This window comes from Podarcis muralis, chromosome 4 (assembly GCF_964188315.1).
Source record: "Podarcis muralis chromosome 4, rPodMur119.hap1.1, whole genome shotgun sequence".
NCBI lineage: Eukaryota > Metazoa > Chordata > Lepidosauria > Squamata > Lacertidae > Podarcis > Podarcis muralis.
Window position 1 is genome coordinate 83,644,369 of NC_135658.1, and position 22,082 is coordinate 83,666,450.

General features: G+C 41.2%; 1 protein-coding gene across 5 annotated transcripts in view; it reads left to right on the forward strand.

Annotated features, from left to right (window-relative positions):
• Positions 1–22,082, forward strand: part of NALCN (sodium leak channel, non-selective) — a 191,095-nt gene that overhangs the window by 10,758 nt on the left and 158,255 nt on the right. For 3 of the 5 annotated variants that reach the window (XM_077927683.1, XM_028728202.2, XM_028728204.2), the window contains exons 2-4: positions 417–563; positions 1,862–2,044; positions 17,566–17,622. In XM_077927683.1, coding sequence (XP_077783809.1) covers positions 456–563; positions 1,862–2,044; positions 17,566–17,622 — 348 coding nt within the window. In that variant the 5' untranslated portion in view covers positions 417–455. The remainder of the gene's footprint in view (positions 1–416; positions 564–1,861; positions 2,045–17,565; positions 17,623–22,082) is intronic. The other 2 variants (XM_028728203.2, XM_028728205.2) reach the window with 1 other exon arrangement.

The following is a 22,082-nucleotide window of genomic DNA, read 5'->3' on the forward strand; positions in this document are numbered from 1 at the left end:
TTCTGGGTTAGCGGAGTCTGTAACCTGAAGCGTATGTAACCTGAAGCGTATGTAACCCAAGGTACCACTGTACATCCTTCAATGCTGCATATTTCACACAAACTATTCAATACATCCAATACATATACTATTCAATGCATTTTAAGTTACTTGTCTTAATAATTAACCCTTTGCTCATATTTGTAAGTGGTCTGGGTCTTTTGATTATATCAAGAACCCATTTGAACTTTTCAGCAATTGAGATGTGCTAAGCAATTCCTAATTTCTTGGAGGCTAGATTAAGGGAGCAGGAGGGAAGTGAGGTGAAGCTGACCAGAACTTCCTGTCCTGTTTGGGCAGAGGATTAATTTATTCTTTAAGATGGTCAAGCGGCTTTTATTTGTTTCTTGACATGATAATGTTCTTTTCTTTTGCAGGGAATTTCACAGTTTTAGATAACCAAAGCTAATTTAAGTATGCTTAAAAGGAAACAGAGCTCAAGGGTAGAGGCCCAGCCAGTGACAGACTTTGGTCCCGATGAATCCCTGTCAGACAACGCTGATATCCTGTGGATTAACAAACCAGTAAGTTTTTTTAAAAAACATTTTAAAGTCTCAACCCTTTATATAAGAGCCTGATTAAGCCATAGTCCTGTTAATTCCCATTGACTTTAATACAAGAGATTAAAATACGTGCTCGTTGAATTCAAGGGGTTGCTAAATTGCTCTCACCAGGATATCTGTGTATGTGTGTGTCTTACAGATGCTTGAAAATTTTCTGTGACATAAATTTGACTGCCTTTGGACTTCCAGAGTCTTGAATGGATAAATGAGTGAACGTATGAAAAATTGTGGAAAAGGAGTGTGACGGGGAATTAGGCCACGTCCCAGTTGATCTCAAAGAGAGTAGCTAAAGACTCAACCCTGCTTTTCTTCTCCATAGAACGTTGATAAGGAAATCAGGCCATAGCTGTCAACTTTTCCCTTTTCTTGCAAGGAATCCTATTCAGAATAAGGGAAATTCCCTTTAAAAAAGGGAAAGTTTGACAGCTACGTGGGGTGGCATACGTTTCAGTAGATATGTACAGACTTGCCCTGTTAGAAACAGATTTTATTAAATATGAGGTAAAGCAGTTATCAAATGCTGAAGTTAGAAATGTCCGGAATGTGACTGAATAATATTTTCCCACATTTTCTATATTCTCAAGTTCTGAGAGTGTGGAACTAGCACTTTTTACAATTATTTATTCCTGAATACATTGGACTGTGTTCACTGTCAGTCCTTCTAGACCCAATGAAAATAATGGCTATGACTAATGTAAGCACATTCCTTTCAGTGAATCTACTCTTGAGTATATCTTAGTTGGATGCCTGAAGGCAGGCTTCCTCAAACTCAGCCCTCCAGATGTTTTGAGACAACAGTTCCCATCATCCCTGACCACTGGTCCTGCTAGCTAGGGATCATGGGAGTTGTAGGTCAAAAACATCTGGAGGGCCAAGTTTGAGCAAGCCTGCCTTAAGGTTTGGATACCTTAAGCCTTCCTGGAAAAAAACTGGCAGGAATGTGAGACAATAACAGATAAAGTATAGATTCTAAAAGTTACACGTTTTCTTTGTTTGAAAATAGTTTCTAATCTCCAGCGGCGATGGTGGTAAGACAGGCAGAAAGAAATGGTACAGCACAGAGCAAGAATCTGAATAATTCGCACAGCTGATTTAATTGCAAAAGAGAAATAAACCGCATTCTTCTCTCCCTCTTTGAGTGGAAAAGTTTGCTCCAAGCTGTAGGTCATGAGATCTCATTAAAAAGAATAGTTAAATGTCATATATTTGCACTGTTAAAGAAGGTGATGAAAGCCTTGTTACTGCTTCTTGTTTTTCAGTGGGTGCACTCTTTACTACGCATCTGTGCCATCATCAGTGTTATTTCGGTCTGCATGAACACCCCAAAGACCTTTGAACATTATCCTCCTCTTCAATATGTGACCTTTGCTCTAGATACACTACTGATGTTTCTCTACACAGCAGAGATGATAGCAAAGATGCACATCCGTGGCATAGTCAAGGTGAGCTTTTCAAACACTTTTTAACGTGTGTGTTTTTTATTTAAAAACAAGATGAGAAATAGTACATTAGGTCCTGATCCTAAACAAATTAGCTGGAAGAAAGCATCATGGATCTGAGGGAAGCCTATGTTGAATCACGTTGGGCAATATCTTGCTAAGTAATACCCGGAATAGACCCATTAAGATCAATGGAAAGAAGACCAAGGAGGAGTGGCAGACTAAATTAATGGACTATGCCGAAATGCAAAACATACTGGAGCAATAAGAGAACCAGAAGAAAGAAATTTCATCAAGGAATGGGGAAAATTTGTGGACTATTTGAAAAGCTTTTGTATACAGTTAAATTCATTAGTAGGATTAACGTAGAACAAGCAGTTAAATTTCTAAAACTGAAAACTGAACAATTATATTAACAATTAGTTAAGTTCTTTGACTTCAGTGGGTCTCCTCTGAGAATGACTAAGATTCGATGTCGTCCTGTAAACTCCAGTCCTGAGCATATTTATTTGACAAATATTATTTATTTGATTAAATAATAAAGTTTAGGATCAGGATACTAGGCCATTCTATTATTTTACTGTATTTTACCATTCCCCCTCCCATCATTTTATGTGTGTGTGTATGTGTTTCATGTTGGTGTTTATGAAAGAGGGACTGTGTGTGTGTGTGCATAAGAAGTCATATAAAAAGATTGGATAATATGCCAACTTTCAGTCAGAATATTATATATTAATCTTTTGAGACACTGTTTAAAAGGTTAATGAATATATAGAACAACAAAAAGGCCTTGTAGTACCTTAGTCTACGACAACAAACCCCACAGTTTGGGCTGTAGTTTTTCAGTTCTTTGGAAAGCCTTTTCTTGAAATCCATCTGGCGCCAACATTGATTGATTTGGGTGGCAGTCGGCGCTGTGGTCTAAACCACTGAGCCTAGGGCTTGCCAATTGGAAGGTCGCGGTTCGAATCCCCGTGACAGGGTGAGCTCCCATTGCTCAGTCCCAGCTCCTGCCAACCTAGCAGTTCGAAAGCATGTCAAAGTGCAAGTAGATAAATAGGTACCACTCCGGCGGGAAGGTAAAAGGCGTTTCTGTGCACTGCTCTGGTTTTGCCAGAAGCGGCTTAGTCGTGCTGGCCACACGACCCGGAAAAACTTTCTGCGGACAAACATTGGCTCCCTTGGCCAATAAGGCAAGATGAGCACCGCAACCCCAGAGTCGTTCGCGACTGGACTTAACTGTCAAGGGTCCTTTACCTTTACCTATTAAAAACCTATCTCTTTAGCTAGGCTTTTAATTATGTGGATTCTTAATGTATTAGGCTTCTGACTTTCATAGTAAGGAGATGTAGTTGTTGCTTTGTTATGTTATGTTATGTTATGTTATGTTATGTTATGTTATGTTATGTTATGTTATGTTATGATGTTATGTTATGTTATGTTATGTTGTTATGTTATGTTCATATTGTTCTAATGCACTTCAATAATTGTTTCGTTAGTTTGATTTTATATTTGACGCATCCCACACTGGGATCACTTGAAGGGTGTGTTAAAAATAAAATTCAGTTAGTAAGAGAAATGAATATATATTTAATTATCAGAGCTGCTTAAGCTTAGTAACCCCCCCCGCCCCCCAAAAAAGGTTCTGTATCACGATTACCCAAATTATGCCTCAAGAGAGTTTGATATTGCAGCCTTGATAAAATCCTGCACATTTAAGTAAATTTCTAGCTCATATTTTTTTCTTTACCTGGACCGAGATGGCATGTTGTAGTGCTCTTGTGGCGGAGCTCCATACATGTGTTTGCAGGTGGTTCAAACTGGATACAGCATACGGGTTAGCAGTCCGAGTTTTGCCAAATTCAGGTTCTGAGTCATTTCTAAGAGGGAAATCCATGTGAATCTACATTTCAAAGTGTCTGCAGAAAGAAAGAAAAAAAAAACTTTTCGCTGGTAGTAAGAATTGGCCACACTAACCCTCCCAAAGTGGACATCTTAAACAAGCTTTGGGCGATCACAAGTGGGCATAATAAAATTACTCATCCGGGTAGGATAGGCTTTCCAAAAGGAAACAAAAGGCTTTTAGCAGGTATCAGAAACAATACAGCAAAGGTGCTTGCCTGATATTAATAGCCAGGAAGTTCCAGAGCATGGGTGCTGCCACATTAAAAGTTCAATTCCTTGCAAGTATAGACCAAATATTACATGGAGCTTGTAAAAGTCCAAGTTCCATGGATCAAAGTGGGCATTTGTGGGGTAAGGCAATCCTTCAAATAAGATAGTGTCAAGCTGTTGAGGGCTTCATGTAACAATAGTAGCCAATAGAATGGTACGAGTCGTTCATAAAAGTGCTCTTGACTAGTTCTACTTGTTCTTAAAAGGAGTCCATTCTGTCTTCTCTCTCTTAGCCAAACCACATTTTGCATTAAATGTGTGCTTTTTAAAAACTTTAAGTGAGGGTCATGGAGGGGAAATCAGGACTGAGACTGTGGCACACAGGAAGGGGGATTTAGATCAGCAACCCCCCCCCCCCCAGCAGTGGTCCAAATGAAATCTACTCCCAGCTGCTTCTCTCCAATGCCAAACAGCTGCTTTGGGGGGGGGTGTAATTTTTGTCTGGATCATTTTGTGGAGGGAAAGGGTAAAAATGATTCATTTCCACTCATTGTAGACACAAGCCTGGTTGTGATTACGTAGTTGTTATTTTAAGTTTTAAAAGCAAGCACGCATTGTGATGCTAGTTACGCTTTGACTCCCGGTGTGCAAATGAATTTTGGGGGGAGAAGGTTGCATTTTTAGAACAATGCCAGTGGGAGCATCCTCTGCCCGCTAAGGCTATTTGAGCACGGAAGGCAATCTTCATTGGGGTCGTGGCTTGGGAGGAAAGAGTTGGACCTCCCTTGCTCATGTGCTTTGGTCAAAATGAAAACCAGCACCACCAGCTTAGAATTAAATTGGGGGGACGACGACACACTGAAGGTGCAAGCTATGCATTTGTGAGTTGCATGTCTGCTTGTAGGTGAGAAATAGATGTAGGCTAGGCAAATGTGTCAAAATCAAGATATTATTGAACTAATACAATATGTCTATCTTGCCATCTGTGCAGAATAGGAGCATCTTTTATTAATGGGTGTCTGCTTCCCTTGGCAAGCCTTGTATCCCAACACTGTGCCTGGAATTCATAGGAGGCTAACCTTATATCAAGTCATTGGTCCACCTGGCTCAGAACTGTGTGCTCTGACTTGCAACAGCTCTCCAAGGTTTCAAACGAGTCTTCTGGAGGTGCCAGGGAACCTTCTGGTTGCAAAGTTCTGCCCCTGGGCTGTGGCCCTTCCCCTGTGTTGCACTTCTAGATAGCAGTAGTAGCCTGAAGCCCTTCTTGTCAACTCCGCCCTGCAGTCTGAAATGGGTCATAGAATTGTAGAGTTGGGACCACAAGGGTCATCTAGTCCAGCCCCCTGCAATGCAGGAATCTTTTGCCCAATGTGCGGTTTGAGCCCACGAGCCTGAGATTAAGGGTCTCATGCTCTACCACCTCAGTTCTTTGGTACCTTTTGTAATCCACTAGACCAGCGGTTTTCAACCTGTGGGTCCCCAGATGTTGTTGGACTACAACTCCCATCATCCCTGAGCTCTGACCTTCCTAGCTAGGGATGATGGGAGTTGTAGTCCAGCAATATCTCGGGACCCACAGGTTAAGAACCGCTGCACTAGACTAAGGCTGCCCACAAGAGATTGTCTAGGCTGGCTTCAGCTGGTATAAAATGTGGGTGGGTGGGTGGGATAATGGAAGCGTATTAGAAAGAGCTTTGCACTGGTTCTCCAAAATCTCCCAGCTGCTTTGATGTTTTACTTTCACCTTTTATCCTTGCGGCAAATATTTTAATGACTTTTGCACATTCTGCTATCTCACTTCTCGTGAATTCAGGGTTTCATGTGCATGACTTCACCACAGCGGAATGTTCTGTAAGAACGATTTGTGAGATGGGTTTGCAGGTGCTCGCTCATCTAATCAATCAAGCGATATTGCGGCACTGCTTAAGTGCAGTTGCTGGGGCACACCAGAAACTCCGCAATAAGCCTGAAGTGCATGGGCATCGCTTTGCTTTTCCTGGAGGGTTCGATCCTTTGCACGTGCTCAAAAGGGGTCAGTGTTCTGCATCCAAGTGAATGCATGTGAAACAACTGCAGGTTCCCATAGGGCCCTTCCCAAGGGCCCACCCCACCTATCTGGGGCAGAGAAAGGGGCAGCCAGAAGTCGTGGTGGGCGTGCCAGTTGAATAGCCTTTCCTGCTGAGGAGGCACTCCTCTGTTTTGTTAACTGGCAATAAGTGTGTTTGTGTGTGTTTTTAAGAAAGGTTGGCGCTGTGGGTTAAACCACAGAGCCTAGATTTTGCCGATCAGAAGGTCGGCAGTTCAAATCCCCGCAACGGGGTGAGCTCCCATTGCCCGGTCCCCGCTCCTGCCAACCTAGCAGTTCAAAAGCACATCAAAGTGCAAGTAGATAAATAGGTACCGCTCCGGTGGGAAGGTAAACGGCATTTCCATGCGCTGCTCTGGTTCGCCAGAAGCGGCTTAGTCATGCTGGCCACATGATCCGGAAGCTGTACGTCAGCTCCCTTGGCCAATAAAGCGAGATGAGCACCGCAACCCCAGAGTCGTCCACAACTGGACCTAATGGTCAGGGGTCCCTTTACCTTTACCTATCAACAAGCTTCCTAGATAAACTGGCAATACCACTCTATATTTTCACAGATGATAATAGGGGCACTTTCTTTTGCATGAGTGGGTGGGACTAGAGGCAAAGCTTTGTTGTCTTGATGGGCGATGGTGGGCCAGCACAAGCCACCCTCCAAACTAGACAGCAGAACCTAAAAGAACATGCCGAGCAGGATGGCTCTAGATGACAAAAGTAGTGAAGCAAGCCACCTGCTACACAGAAAGTCAAATACATAAAGCAGTATATGCATATACAGTGGTACCTTGGTTCTCAAACTTAATCCGTTCCGGAAGTCTATTCCAAAACCAAAGCGTTCCAAAACCAAGGTCCGCTTTCCCATAGAAAGTAATTCAAAATGGATTAATCCGCTCCAGACTTTTAAAAACAACCCTTAAAACAGCAATTTAACATGAATTTTACTATCTAACAAGACCATTGATCCATAAAATGAAAGCAATAATCAATGTACTGTACTATACAATAAATAAGACAGTATTGTAGATGATGAAAATTAAAATTATTATTTTTTCTTCCCTGTACTGATTATAGTCATTGTTTGGAGGGGGGGGGGGCTTTTATCCATTTCCGCAGTCACACAATCAATCAATCAGTAGCCGAACTGGGCCCCACACAGTCACAAAAACAAATTAACCAAAAAAAGCCTTAGAAACAAAAACCCAAAATAAATAGCAAAAACAAAAGCGCCAAACTTAAATATGTTCCGAAAGTCCATTTGACTTCCGAAATGTTCAAAAACCAAGGTGCAGCTTCTGATTGGTGCAGGTACCCCAGAAACAATAGCTGACAGCTGCATTGTACATTCGACTTCTGAAAAACCGGAACACTTACTTCTGGGTTTTTGGCGTTTGGGAACCAAGGTACCACTGCATACTGTTCTGCATTTATAGAGAGGACATTGGTCCCATTTTACAGCTGGGAAACAGAGAGCTGCAGCAACATGTCTCTAGTCTAAGAGCAGGTAGTATGTTTGTGGCCAGAGCACTTAAGTCAGAGTACCACAATAAATACATTTAGTGAGCATATGAGAATTGTATTCCCATAATCTCTGTACAATTACAGGCTTCTACTTCCCCATCAAAACTCTGCTCCAGCACATGCTGGCAGATACTTTCCAATATGGTATCTGTGGCAAATGGATGATTAGTTTCGAGAGATAACAGGCAATAAGAAGTTTTGTATTCCCTACTCCCTCCATGGATGCCTCACCTTAAGTTTGTGTCACAGGAACATTTCTCATGTTTTAGATTTCCAGTCTTTTCTACTGTACATCAGGGGCGAGGGATCTTTGTTTTGTTTTGTTTTGTTTTGTTTTGTTTTGTTTTGTTTTGTTTTGTTTCTTCAACCTGAGGGCTTTATTCCCTTCTGGGAAGTTGCTTGAGTGCCATATGCCAGTCATGGGAAGGGCCAGATGTAAAAGTGGACAGAGCAACAAATTCAGTTTTCTTTCCTATGTATGAAAGGCAACTCTGTACACACACTGACACACCCCTCTCTGTCCAGAAGAGGCTTTTTCATAGTTCAAGGACACATCCTAGACATGCAAAACCAATTGGACTCCAATGCGCTCTACATGGGGCTACCTTTGAATGTGACTTGGAAGCTACAACTAATCCAGAATGCAGCAGCTAGACTGGTGACTGGGAGTAGCTGCCGGGACCATATAACACCCGTCCTGTACTGGCTCCCAGCACATTTCCGAGCACAATTCAAGGTCTTGGTGCTGATCTTTAAAGCCCTAAGCAACCTTGGCCCTGTATACCCAAAGGAGCATCTCCACCCATATCTTTCAGCCTGGACACTGAGGTCCAGCTCTGAGGGCCTTCTGGCAGTTCCCTCACTACGAGAAGTGAGGTTACAGGGAACCAGGCAGAGGGCCTTCTCGGTGGTGGTGCCCACCCTGTGGAATGCCCTCCCACCAGGTGTCAAGGAAATAAAAAACTACACAACTTTTAGAAGACACCTGAAAGCAGCACTGTATCGGGAAGTTTTTACTGTTATGGTTTTATGTCTGTTAGAAGGCGCCCAGAGCCCCAGCCAGCTGGGCTGGGTATATATATATATAATAAAAAATATATTTTTATTGTCGTTAGTATTTTTATTTTTATTTAGGAACAGTGAAGGGTGTGGCTTGTGGAGAGTTCTGGGGAGACACTATCCCTACTCTAATGCCTGGTGTTTTGTTTGTTGGCAAACACTCATTGACCAGAACCTTAATTTGTCTTTTATACCGTCCGCAGCATCAAGTGGCTTCTGGATGGGGAGAGTTTTAGTAAGGTGGGGGAATGATATCTTCTTCCCCATAATTGCTTGGTATTGTGCCAAGGCGCATGCCGGCAGGGTTGGGTGAGCAAGGAAGAAGGGTTTAGTTACACCATATGGGGATCTCCCTGCATATGGGCATGGGTTGGGTCATTTATCGCTTAAACATCTGTATTGTATTTCCAAACTCATTCAATCTGTATAAGGCTGGCTGAGGACAAAAATGGGAATCTGGCCAAGAGAGAGGTGTGCCTCTAGCATGGCTGGAGACCCCTCCCTTACAGAAACAGAAGCATATGTATTTGGGGTGCGGTCTGCACACACCCCAGGCCCTCAAAGGATGCCCAGGTATCACTTGGCAAGTGTTGATTTGTGGGGAATTGGATAGATTAAGCTTAATGCACTCACCCAGTTCCTGTTCCCAAAGCAATTGTTGGCAGCTCTGTTTGGCTCTGATGCCTGACATCCCTCTCAGCTGAGTCTGTTTTCTGAATGCATTTTCTCTCTTCTCTTGCTTGATCTGTGCCCATTTGTTCCAGCGTCAGAAGTGACCTCTTCACAAACCCCATTTCCATAGGCTGCTGCTTCATCCCTCCTCCCTCTTTCTGCCTCTCTGCTGCTAACTGGGGAGGGCACCAGTTGCTGAACCCTGCACCAGGTCTTTGATAGCTAGACATTTCTGTTGAACTCCCTTAAAGAAGGAGGTTGGGGCGGGGGAGGCTATCCACATTTGCTGAAGAATTTTGCTGCTTAAAAACAAAACAAGTACAATGGCAGGATTGAGCCAAAGAGCTTATTTTTGCAGAGCCAGCAAAAATAAATAAATAATGCTTAAAAATAGCATTGGATACTATGGTGAATAGTTACACACCAGGGGGGAAAGTGTCCTAGACAATTTCACAACCTGGAAATATCCTCTCTCCAATTTGCCATTCCCTCAAGAAGAGACTTTGCAACTTCACCATCTGCTAAATGTGAATTCCTTTAGAAATAAGAGCATACCTTCCCGCCCACTTCCTTACAAGTTGGTTCACCTGCGGTGCTCAGATTATTCCATTGCTTGTTCCTGATTGGGGAAGGGTATAAATACTAAAAAAAAAGGGGGGGGAGAAGGTATAGTTTAGCAAAAATGCAGATTAGTCAGACCATGCTTTCCAGTCCCGGAGGTGCTATTAAATATAGGATTGTTTGCAGCATTGGAAAATACATTACAAAAGAGGGGTGGGGAGCTTGTGGCCCCTTCATATGTGCTAGTTACTGGGGTGTAAGGAACTCTCCATCCAGACCCTCAGGCCTTCCTATCTGGAAAAGGTTTCCAGGTTAGTTTGGGGGATCAGCCTGCCATTCTTTGTGACCAACCTGTTTGGTTTATCATGTGATGTGCAAACCAAGCATGCTTCTCCAGAAAGCCAGGAGATAGGGACATTATCCCACGTTGGCACAGGGAAATCAATTTACATAAATATCCACAAGCAAGACCTGCTGTTTACAGTTTAGCCTCCATTTTGTTCCCATGTTAATGAGCTTTCAGCTTAGGTTGAACCACTGGGCCTGGGCAAAATATCCCCTTTCTTCTCTGTTTGGGTCTTGGCTTAGCCAACTGAGTCCTGGTTCTCAGAAGTTGCTAATAAGAAGATGTAATGAGACCCTATTGCCATCTTTAGGCAGAATGGCTGAAGAGGCAGGGATAAGACATAACCATGGTTTGCTCAATATAGTTGTAACACGTAACCATGTTTAATGCAAACCATGGTTTGTGAATCCACTGCGAAGCCATAGTTTTTCTTTCAGCCAGTTCTTCCCTATGAGTTAGGAGTAAATAAGTAATGCTTACCATGGTCAGGGAAAAACACAATTGTTAAGCATTTTGTGTACCGAGGAAGCTTGGGCAGGGAGTAAAGGCCGTTTAGCTTGCAGTTTGTTGAAGGCTTGAGGCAAGTAGAGGAATGATGTGGAATTATATAACCCAACTTTGGGTGCACGCAGTGTTACTGACATCCCTACTATGAAAATAAAATATTCAAACAAGGGGTGGGGAAGAAGGTTTTTTTTAATCTTTTGTTTGATTAGGACACGAAAATGGGAGAGGAGAATAATAGCCTTCAAGAGTAACTAATTGACCTTTGTACATCGATTCACTCATTTACTGTGCAGGCAAACTTGGTACGTATCAGTAGATGCAGCTCAGGTGAGACTCATTCTTCTCCACACAGTAAAATTATAGAATACTCTTTTCTTAGCATCTGCGTAACACAGGGCAAGGTATACATATATATATATTCCACCAAATTTATTCCTGTATTTGTGCTAAGCAAACTTCATTTAGACTCTAGCGGAAGGAAGGCCACAAAACAGTTCAAAATTCCAAGCAGAATTTTTAAATTAGTTTTCAGCAGAGGTTTCTCCCTTAATGTTCTAACTTGAATTTTTGGATCTTTGTATTCAGCTGCAGGGGGATTTTCTGTTATTCCTGTCAAATGCTTGAATGGTAATTTCAGAGCCTCTCGTGTCTTTCACCATGGAAGTGATTGACAGTCTCTTACTGTGATGCCTTTCATAGCAAATATGATTGATAACCTTAGCCAAATTACATGCTTACCCTTCGGTTCTTAACTTCCAGCCCCCTTCTCCCTTTCTTAATTGCTTCAGCTAACCCCCTTCTCCCCTTCCTTTTGTCTTCTCCCATTTTGCTAATCCTACATCTCTGTGGTGCCTGATACACTAGAATGTTCTTGCTGATTACTGGAGTTATATTGGCAAGACTTTGCGCTCGTAGGTGTAAAATTACCGGATTTTGCACAGTGGGGACATTTGCAAGTTCTGGGTGTACTCCACAGAAAAATAAAATGCATTTGAATTATTCTGTGTGCCTCTTATTTGGCTCATATTGTTCCTTTTATGAACTTTGGGAATTATTATTATTTTATTTGCTAATTGGTTTTATTTAGAGAATAAAATACTTTTGCTTCGTAATCCTTTGTACCAACAGGCCTTTAAAATGTTCTTTTAATATATTTTACTTAATTTTTTTAAAAAAAAATAGTAGCCAGGTTTAGTGTGTGTGTGTCTTGTATTATATTGCACAGACTGACATATGTTTCATATTATATTGTGTTGGAATAACACATCTCTGGAGATGGTTAAAAATAGTTTTGTGTTTTTATGCAGTTCACCATCCCATTTTATAAAATGCCTTCTTGGGAGCTGCTTAAGAGTGTTTCCAATTACTGTCAGGGTATTGTTTTTTCAGGCAAATTACTATATTTTGAGTGGTATTAGTATGAAGGTCTGGGACCAGGATGTAAAGAGGAGGCCTAGGGAACCACAGCAGGCATGCAAGCAATGGACCAGAAAGGAATTCAGGACAAATTACATATTAAGTGATGGAAATTCTGTGGCTTTCACCAGTCCCTGCCAGATGATGGGAGTTGTAGTCCAACAATGTCTGGGTGGGCACAGGTTCTCAATCCCTTGCTTAAAGAAACAGGTTTATAGACTAGCAGAAGGAAGGCAGAGGAAAGAAAAATACAGGTGCAAATTAAGAACACACAAGAGTATTGAGTGGAGATGAATCTCAGCTTAGTAGCTCCCAGCATGAGCTGTTGACCAGCCTGTCAACAAACCTTTCATGATTTGTGAGCAGCTAGGGCCAAAGGCAAGCTGGGAACAAATTACTCCCACGTGAATTTGGCTAAAAGTCAATAGAGAAGACTGACAAGTGCTTTGTAGCAAAGGCCAGCCGTTTTCAGATGGCAGGCATTGGTTGGGTAATCATCTATATTATTTTCCTCTTCTGGGAACTTAACATAAATGTTGCCATTGAACTATGATATCTTCTAGATTGAGCCTTCTTCCAGTTTTTTTAGGGGCTGAGTTAGGGTTTTGGTACTTGTCATTATTTTAGTTTTGATTCTCTTCCTTTGTTTTTAGGACCTTGCAATCTGCTTTTGAGCCAATAGATGGATATACACACTCGCACATATGAGGGGAGGGAGGAAATAAGAAACTATACACTGCAGTTATAGAAGATGCTACACTAGTGGTCAGAGTTGTGGAAACCTTCTGGAGAAAGTTTATTTCCAAGGTTTGATGCCTCATAACACTTTTTTTTGAGTATTACATAAAATTATATATCAAGGGAAAGATAATTTACTGTACTTTTCTGTGTATTAGATGAGGGTTTTTTACTTCGGCAGTTTGGCTTGCCCCGCTTGTGATTGTTAGCATTTGCCAGTTGGGTGAGTGATATTCATTTCGGCATTCCCCCCCAAAAAAGCTCAACAACTCCCCCATTTTCCTACATTTGAGTGTCTTATACATGGGGGCGTCTTATAGATAGAAAAGTACGGTAATGAAGAATGTAATGCAACAAGGTTTGTTCAATTATCTGTATTCTGTCAAAAGTTCCCTTGATATACTATTTTATGGTATTACTCAAAAAAGTGGTGAGCCATCATTGCCAAAACAAGATGACACTTGATTGGCTCTCCAAACACTCCTTTTTCTGTTTATTTGGCTATAACATTTGATAGAATACAGATAACTGAACAAACCTTGTTGCATTATATTCTTCATTAAATTATCTTTCCATTGATGTATAATTTTGTGGTATTACTCCAAAAGAAGTGGTGTTATGAGTCATCAAACCTTGGAAATACAGTACACTTTCTCCACAAGGTTTCCACAATTTTGGCCACTAGTGTAGCTCTTGTGATACAATTCCCGTTATAATTGTGAGCTGAATTATATGTTGCAGAAGTTAGGATTCTGCCGCTAGAACCCCCGTGTCAGATTCTCCCATCCATTCTTTTCTTATGTTGCGGTGATCTGTATTTCCCTGCCTTGACTTCCTGTCTTTACCTAAAGGAAGCATGGGACATCACAGTGTTAGGGTGCAAGATGAGTGTTGCTGCATCTTTACTGACAAGGAATGAGAAGAACATACCCAGCAGAACTCTCATAGAGCTCACAATCAGGAGTTCCACCTGAAACCTGACTGATTTCATTTACTGTGCTGTTCTCATACTAAGCGGCATGCAAGCATCTTGGGCCATGGAAATACCATCCACCATGATAGCTACGAATGGCGTTAATTACCATGATGGTCCCTGGCTGTTTAAAAGATCTCATCATGAGTTAGCATGAGTTTTGCACCAACAACATGATAACTGATCACATATGGGTCCTTAGGAAAGTACATTGCGCATAGATCATTAATTCACTCATCCGTAAAACTTTTTAACTGCTTATCTGTGTTTGGCCAGTATCCAGTTGTGGCATTCAGGTGTTGCTGGCCATTCCAGTGGCATCCTTGATATTAGCATCACACAACAATCTGATTTAATTTATTTTCCCCCCGCTTGCAATTAACATTGTGCAGCCATTATTCTTATTATACTCAGTGACTATTAAGCTTGTGTGCTACCGCTTGTGTTTTAAAAGGTGTTATTAGTTCAGTAGGCAGTTGATTTGTGAATAGTTCAGGGGTGCCAACTTGAATAAAATATTGGGGGGGGGGCAGGTAGACCCCACCCCACATAATCGATCACCATATGACATGGTGCTCACACACCATTTGAAATGGCAGTACCCATCAACTTGGGGGGCGGGCAATTCCTTCAAATATTTTATTGGGGGAGCCAAAGGGACCTCGGCCTCTAGGAGTTGGCTCCTGTGATTCAGTTCATAATTTTGAATTCAGATACTTAAAATTCATCACTGGGAGGTACATTAGTAAATGAGGTATCATCCTCTGGCATGTATGCGGCAGTGCTTCTTCTGAAAGCTTGCTTGCTTGGACTCATGGACGCATCCTTTAAAGACAATGGGTTTCCCCCCTTCAGAAGTATTGTGTTATTTCTGCAAGTTCATATGATTTTTTAAAAGTGCTTTTCTCCTACTCCACAGCTGGGGGCTCCGAGAGTGGCTTATAAAGATCAGTAATAAGGTTGCCTCTGCTGCCAGGCTGACCATCTAGAAGACGTGACACATGATCTCTGGCTATGCAGCCCTAAAGCACTTAGCCTTGCACATTTTTGTTAGACACTTTGTGCACAGGAAAGGACACTGAGCAAGATCTCTTATTTGAAGATGACACAATCCAGTTTAATGAGTTAGATTTTGAGCTGAAAGCCCAGAACCTTCTACATGAGATGAGATGTTGAGTGGGAGGGATGTCTGTGCTGGTCATCTATTTCAATATTCCTAATTTGCTGCAAAAAATACACAACCTAATATATCATATTTATATAATGTTTGATCTCAGAAGCCATATAGTACCCCTCCCCCTTTTATATCGGAACATGGAAGTTTTAGATGAAACGATAATTGGCCACATGGTGCAGTAGAAATGGGAAACTGAGATTTTAACATATTAGGCAGGCATTCTTGATTTGAGAACCAGTTGTTTGCATTTGGATGAAATAGCAAACACTGGTTTGCCACCAGCTTGAAATTGAAGCTTCAAATGCAAAAAGGAAGAACAGAATGTGTTTGTTCCTAATTGATTTATATATTTAACGGAATTTACATACTGCTTAATCATCAAACAGTCATGGTGGTTTACATAAAATATACACTAAAATTACAGGTAAAAGCAGATGATAAAAAAGGTAACCTACAATTTCTCAAGATAAAACCAGTGGTTTAAAAATACACATTATAAACTAAAATTGGAACTGTATGTGTCTTGGTTACACACAAAAGTTTTTTAACAGATGCCAGAAACACTACAGCAAAGGCACCTGCCTGATCCATGTTTTGGGAGATGATCTGAATTCAGCCACACAGTCCCTTCTGTGATTCTCCAAACATTTCCAAACTCTTACACAGCACCCAGGTTACAGATGTGAGTACTTTTGGCAGTTGGCTTGAATCAGTCATCAGTGTGTCTGAATTAAAAAGAATGCCTGGCTCAAAAGTTAAAAAACTGAACTTTCTCCTTGCATTTCATCACATTACTATATTATCATTGCATTTGTATATGTTGCATCTATACCAAGGTGAATAAATTAAAATTGGGTATTTTAAAGGTTTTAGTTATATTAATGGGTTCCTATTCTTGATTTTGTTTTTAAAAACCTAGTTTAAAAATGAAATCTGAACTTAATAAACATATGCAAATTCTCCCTTCCTTGTGCTTGAAGGAGGATGAAAGGGACGGGTGGAATGTGTGAGCCCAAGGTTTGCTGTTGATTGTTCTTCTAATGGCAAACCGTAGTTTGCTGTTTCTTCTGAACTGAGCCTATGACTCAGAACTGCAAATCATGCAGGATTTGAATGGGGAATTCTTGTATGTATGCCATTAGACAATTAACTTTTTAAAGTCCAACGAAAAATTGCATTTATAGCAATGCTGTTTAGTAGCATGTACTGAGTAGAACACATTTTTATATATTGCCATTTCATTGTGGCTTTATTTAATTCTTAACTTTTTATTTACTCATAAATATCTATGCTGCTAAATCAAGGGGGGAAATAATCTCAGAGCGGTATATATAAAATCAAAAGTAAAAACATAAAAAACACTGATCAGATGAACATAAAATTGGGTCACATGGCAGGGTACGCTCATGTAAATGATTTGGCATCTTAAACTAGATTGAGGGGCACCTCCCTAATATACAAAGGCAATGAATTACTCAGAATATGTGCTGCTTCACTGAATGCCCCGTTTCTTATGACAGGTGCCATAAAGGGACAGTTAGCAGGGCTTCTCCAGCAGAGCTAAAAACATTGCCAGGAATGTACAGAGAAAGGTATTCGTTGAAGTAGATTGGTTCCAAGTTATTTAGAAGGCTTCTTACATTAACAGCTTACGTTAGGTGTAACCTCCTTTTGTCTGGACAATTCTTTGAGCTATGGAACCTTCTCCAGAAGTGACATAACTTGCCCTGGCATATGATCTCAGAAGCCATTTCTCCACATTCCTCTCCACATGGCTATAATTGCGTGGAGGGCTGTGCAAGGCTGGCAACTACTAGCACCACCCAAAAGGGAAAGCAGCTGTGTGCCCCTAGGCTCTCCTTGATTTTGAACCCTGCTAAATTGGGTTCTCTGGGGCACTGTGGGATAATCACAATGGCGGCAACTTCCTAGCACTGGCACCATAAGCCTGTGGCCAAGGGACCAGATGGGAAGGAGATCTAAACAGCAACAATGGAGAAGGACTGGAGGGCTTGGCCCTGACAGCTAACTCAGAGAACCGTGGGCCAGAGGTAGCACAACATAACATCAAAGGGCACAAGCCCTGTTTGGGATATATGAGGGTACTTGGATGCAACAGAAGGAAAAAAGCTTGAATGTGCTGTAAGAAAATGTTGGGGGGGGGATGTTTCTTCTTGGCTTGGCAATGTCACCCACTTTCACTCTGAAATGTGTTTATAAAGCTGAAGTGAGGTTTAGCACCTGCAGACCACATATATCATGGCATGAGACTCTCTCTCTCTCTTGCGTTGGTACATTGACAGATAACGCTGCTAATGTGCAAAGCTCATGAATGGAGGTAATCTCCTTTTTTCTGTAGATGGAGTTGGGAAAAGGTTGGAGGTTAACCACACCACAGCCATTTCAGATGTTCAAGGTAAGATGGAACAAGTTCACCTTACTTGGGGATATTTTCCCTTATGAGAGTTAAAGCCAGATTATGCTTGTCGGTCAAAGCCAAAGGGGAGTTTTATAACAAAAGTTTACGGGGGCTAAAACAGATTGTATGTTATTGCACAGTTCCATGCCATAAACATTAGCCCTTTTTAACCCCTCACCTCATCCCCTCATCGTGGATATACAGTTTTGATTTCTTTCTCATGGGTACTGAAATCTAGCACCTGGCCTCCTATGAAGGACATGAAATGCATATTCCATGATAATTTTTCAAAATTCCAATGCATTTGAATTCTTAATTGTTTAGGAATGTAAGCTTGTGCGAATTGCTCTATCTGTGAGTATGAGAGATTGAACAAGGAGCTGTTTCACAAAGGCAGCAGCAGTTACTATCCCAGTTTATTGTGGGGAAATTGTGGTTAATTTTTGAAAAATTAACCATAGAGTGGGTTGCGTCTCTTCTGCACACAAATCCACAGACCACCAAAATCAGGATCCATTTTGGAAGTTGAGGCCATTTGCTGAGCTTGGCATAATTCACTTTGCTTCCATGATTCAGACTTTTGACTGCTTTGCAATTTGATGCGGGTGGTTCAATGCATAGGTAGTTCTGACCATGGCAGTGAGTGCTTGGCACCAAATGGGCCACAACTGCATGAAAGAAGTACAGATTATGCTTTATTAAAAAGAAGAGAAGTATTGAAACTATGGGGCAGGCAGGCAGGAACTGAATGGGAGCAGTGGCAACACCAGAAAAATATATTCTGTGGGGCACACAGAGTATTTCTAGGTGGGCAAGTTGTGTCCCACATATTAAGATCTCTGAAAGAAAAAACTATATGTGCTAAGGAGTCTAGCAATCGTGGGACAAGTGAGGGACGAGCTCCTTGTTTGGGGACTTCTGCCCTTCCTGCCCCCTCCCTCTACCACTGCCCACAAATGAGAAGGAAAAGGAGCATGGAACCCGAGGGCTGTTGACCAATATATTCAAGGGAACATCAAGCAGAAGAAAACAATGGAGGAGATTTAAAGGAAATTAAAGAAAATTCACTGCAGCCCCTCTGTTCTTAACCCCTTTTCAGGCCTTTCTAACAGATTTCTGAGCTTCACACACTGAAGTCATGCAAGCCAGAAGCAGTCTTTTAAGAAAAATGTAAAGTTGACAGCAGAGTCATCTAAAGCTGAATCTTGCCTCAGATACTAGATTGCATGTCTACATAGTGAACTGCATATAAGCAAACAGTGCACAGTTCAGGTTTTGCCTTCCTTGCATGGCCTTCATTATCTCCGCTAATGATCCTTCCATGTTCCAGTTCCATAATTAGAAGGAAAATAATAATAAGTAATGCCGGAAGAGGATGGAGACTTGAAAAATCCCTCAGCAAATGTTATATGAGGATTCCTGCATTGTGCTGCTCCACCTTGCATGAATTTCTAAGACTGTTCCATTATTATTCATGGGCTCCAATTCTGTGAAGGTCAGAGCTCTTGTGTAAAACATTTACAAATCAGATGGGACGCTTCACACACAGTAAAAAACGGTGGGGTGTTCTCTTGCACAGACAGAACCTTTTTTTATTTTGGATATAGTTTGTTGCTTCAGGGCAGAAATGACATATCTAAAGAATTCAGGCAATCAAGAGAGAAGGAGCCATCAGTCTTCATTAAACTGGTACCATCAAATGATTTAGCTCAGCTGTTAAGACTTCTGCTTCCCCAGTGGCCCTGCGCATGGTAAGAAAATAGGATGCTAGTTGCTGAACGCTATGAAGAATCTGCTAAAGGCACCTTAAATTTGCCAGGCAGTGTAACATAGAGACCTTATACTATGCTTGAATTTAGGAAGCTTTCTTGAAAAGTTAACCACATATTCGTGAAATAAGAGGTGGTTTTATTTTATTTTGTGACTTTCCAAAACTATGTGGACCTATCTTTGTACAGAATAATTCCCCTCCCTTTCAGACTAGTACAAACCCACACACAGTTTGCTATAGCCATTTGCTCATAACTAAAGGCTGCTGTGACAACTCATAATGAGCCAGAAGGGCATTGCTAATTTGTGTATCTTATTTATGCATCATTAACATTTTCCACAAACTGTGACATCAGGTCGTATCGAACAGATGAGTTGTACTTCTGTGCTGCCACTTACACAGTCTCCAGTGTGAACCTGAAAACCAATTCAGATATTACCTTTTTGTAGGCATTAGGAATTATTTGAATGTTTTCATAAGCAGGAAAGTGTATTGTGTAAATGAGTAGTACTATGCATTTTATGGTAAGTCTACTCAATTGCTGCTTGTAGGTAAGTTAATCATTTCTGTGTGGTTGGTCCTTGGGTTTAGAAGCACACATAGTATTGTAGCTTCTAAATTCTGCATGGGAGAAGGATAGATTAGTCCTTTCCAGGACTGTGAAGGAGGTACAGAAACCAGATGCCCATGTGAAAAGGAAAGCAATTTCATTCCAAGGACCAAAGGACCCTTTGTGAATTGGGACCTTAGTTAATTGGGAATGTTTGCTCCAAAATTCACAGGTATGGTGCACAGTATTTCACTTTTAGTATAGAATCAAATATGAAAGCATACCTCTCTCCAATGCAGTTACAATGCAGCTATGATGACCCAAGATTCTAGTTTCTGTTGATTTCCAGGGTTCAAAACCAGGTTTTGGTGCCAAAACAAAATAATCTTGACTGTAACATTTGAAGATATAATTATGTTCTTTGTGCTTTGTTTGTTTGTTTGTTTGTTTAATTGACTTCTGGATTATTTTAAAATAGTGAGCCATGTTTGTCACATTTTCTTCTTTTTGCTTGCAGTCATTATGACTAGAAACATACTCTTTTTAAAAAAAGAAGTCTCAAATTCAGTCATAAACCTCTGGGCTATGTGTCTCACCACCACCATTGTTGCAGTAATATATTGTTTCTGTTAAAAAATTGAAATAGCCCAAGAGCATATGTAAACCATGGTTAAGTGATCAATAACATGCCATAGATCTGTTCTCCCCTCCCTTCCCTTCATCTTTGTGAATTCCTGAATCTTACTCGTTCAGTGTTAACTATGGTGCTGTCTTAGATTTGTAATGGGGCGAGCTATGGCTAATTCTCATCATGTTGAACTGCTAATTGAATATTTGAAGATAGGGATAGAATGAAGCTGGTTTGCACACCCTGGTTAAAGCCTAGGCACTGCACTGGTGCAGACCTAAACCTCTGCCATAGTATCTATCTATCTATCTATCTATCTATCTACTTATTTATTTGAAAACCCATTCTAGCCAGGGAATTTCTACACATGAGAGGAAGTGAACCTATGAGCCTGGAGCATTCTCCCAACTTCCTAACCATGGTTAGGCCATTGCTAGCAGTATGTATCCAGGAGGCATAGACTCTGTTTGCTAAGACAAAGCATAGCTTAATGCAAATGTGCAGGTTTTGGGAGGGGAGATTGTGGCTGCTTTGCTCCTGCACCAGTCATGTTGTCAGCTATACTGACTGGAGCAAGGCAAACCACAAGCCCTGGTTTGGATGACATGCAGTGCAGCAACAACAGCAGAATCATGGTAGGAGCAAAAGAGCTGTGATACCTCTGGGAAATCTGCAAACTTGCACGTTTACGCTAAGCCATAGTTAGGCTTTGTGTTATGTGCAAACTGGGCCACGGTGTGTTATCTCATGGTTTGTGTGTTTAAAAATGTTTTACTTTCTCTTATCTTCCCTCTTTGCCCCCGTTATCCTATTGGCTGAAGGGATTTGCTATCACCCTGTATTATAAATTTCTTTAAAGACCTCTGCTTAATCCTGTAATTTTCACAATGCCCATAAAGCAAGTTGCTTTGGCCTCTGTTGTATGGCAAGACAACCAGATTTGATGTCCTGGATGATGACTTTAAGGTACTTTAGAAAGACACCCTTGAGGAAAAAGGCTCCCAACTATTTCCAGTACTTGCAGATGATCAGTCTTTTCTTGATCAACAAAAAAGGCAACTCGATGAGGATGCAACTGCATCCATTTTCTGAAGTGTTATAGGTATATTTATGCCCAACAAAGGACAAAAGCTACCAGGAGATGAGAATTGGGGGAAAGGGTGGTTAACTGAGCACTATAATGAGCAAATTCAGTTATGCTCATAGCCAGAGTTGTGCCTGAAAAACATTTTGTCAGGTTGGACTGCAGGTGGCTATATAAAGCATCAGGGAAAAGCAAGATGAAGCCTGCCTTATTTCTCTTCATTTTGCTTTACCCAAAGCATTCCTCTTATTCCAAATGCACTGGTTGCAAACCAATTCTGTTCAGTACAAGAAACAGGAGGCACAACTTATAAATAGTGACCATTGACACCTGTGATAAATGACTACAGGTTGTTTTGAACACCTGTCAGACAAAAAACCCATTTATGCTATAAATGGAGTGCGCTTTGTGAAGCTCTTCTTTG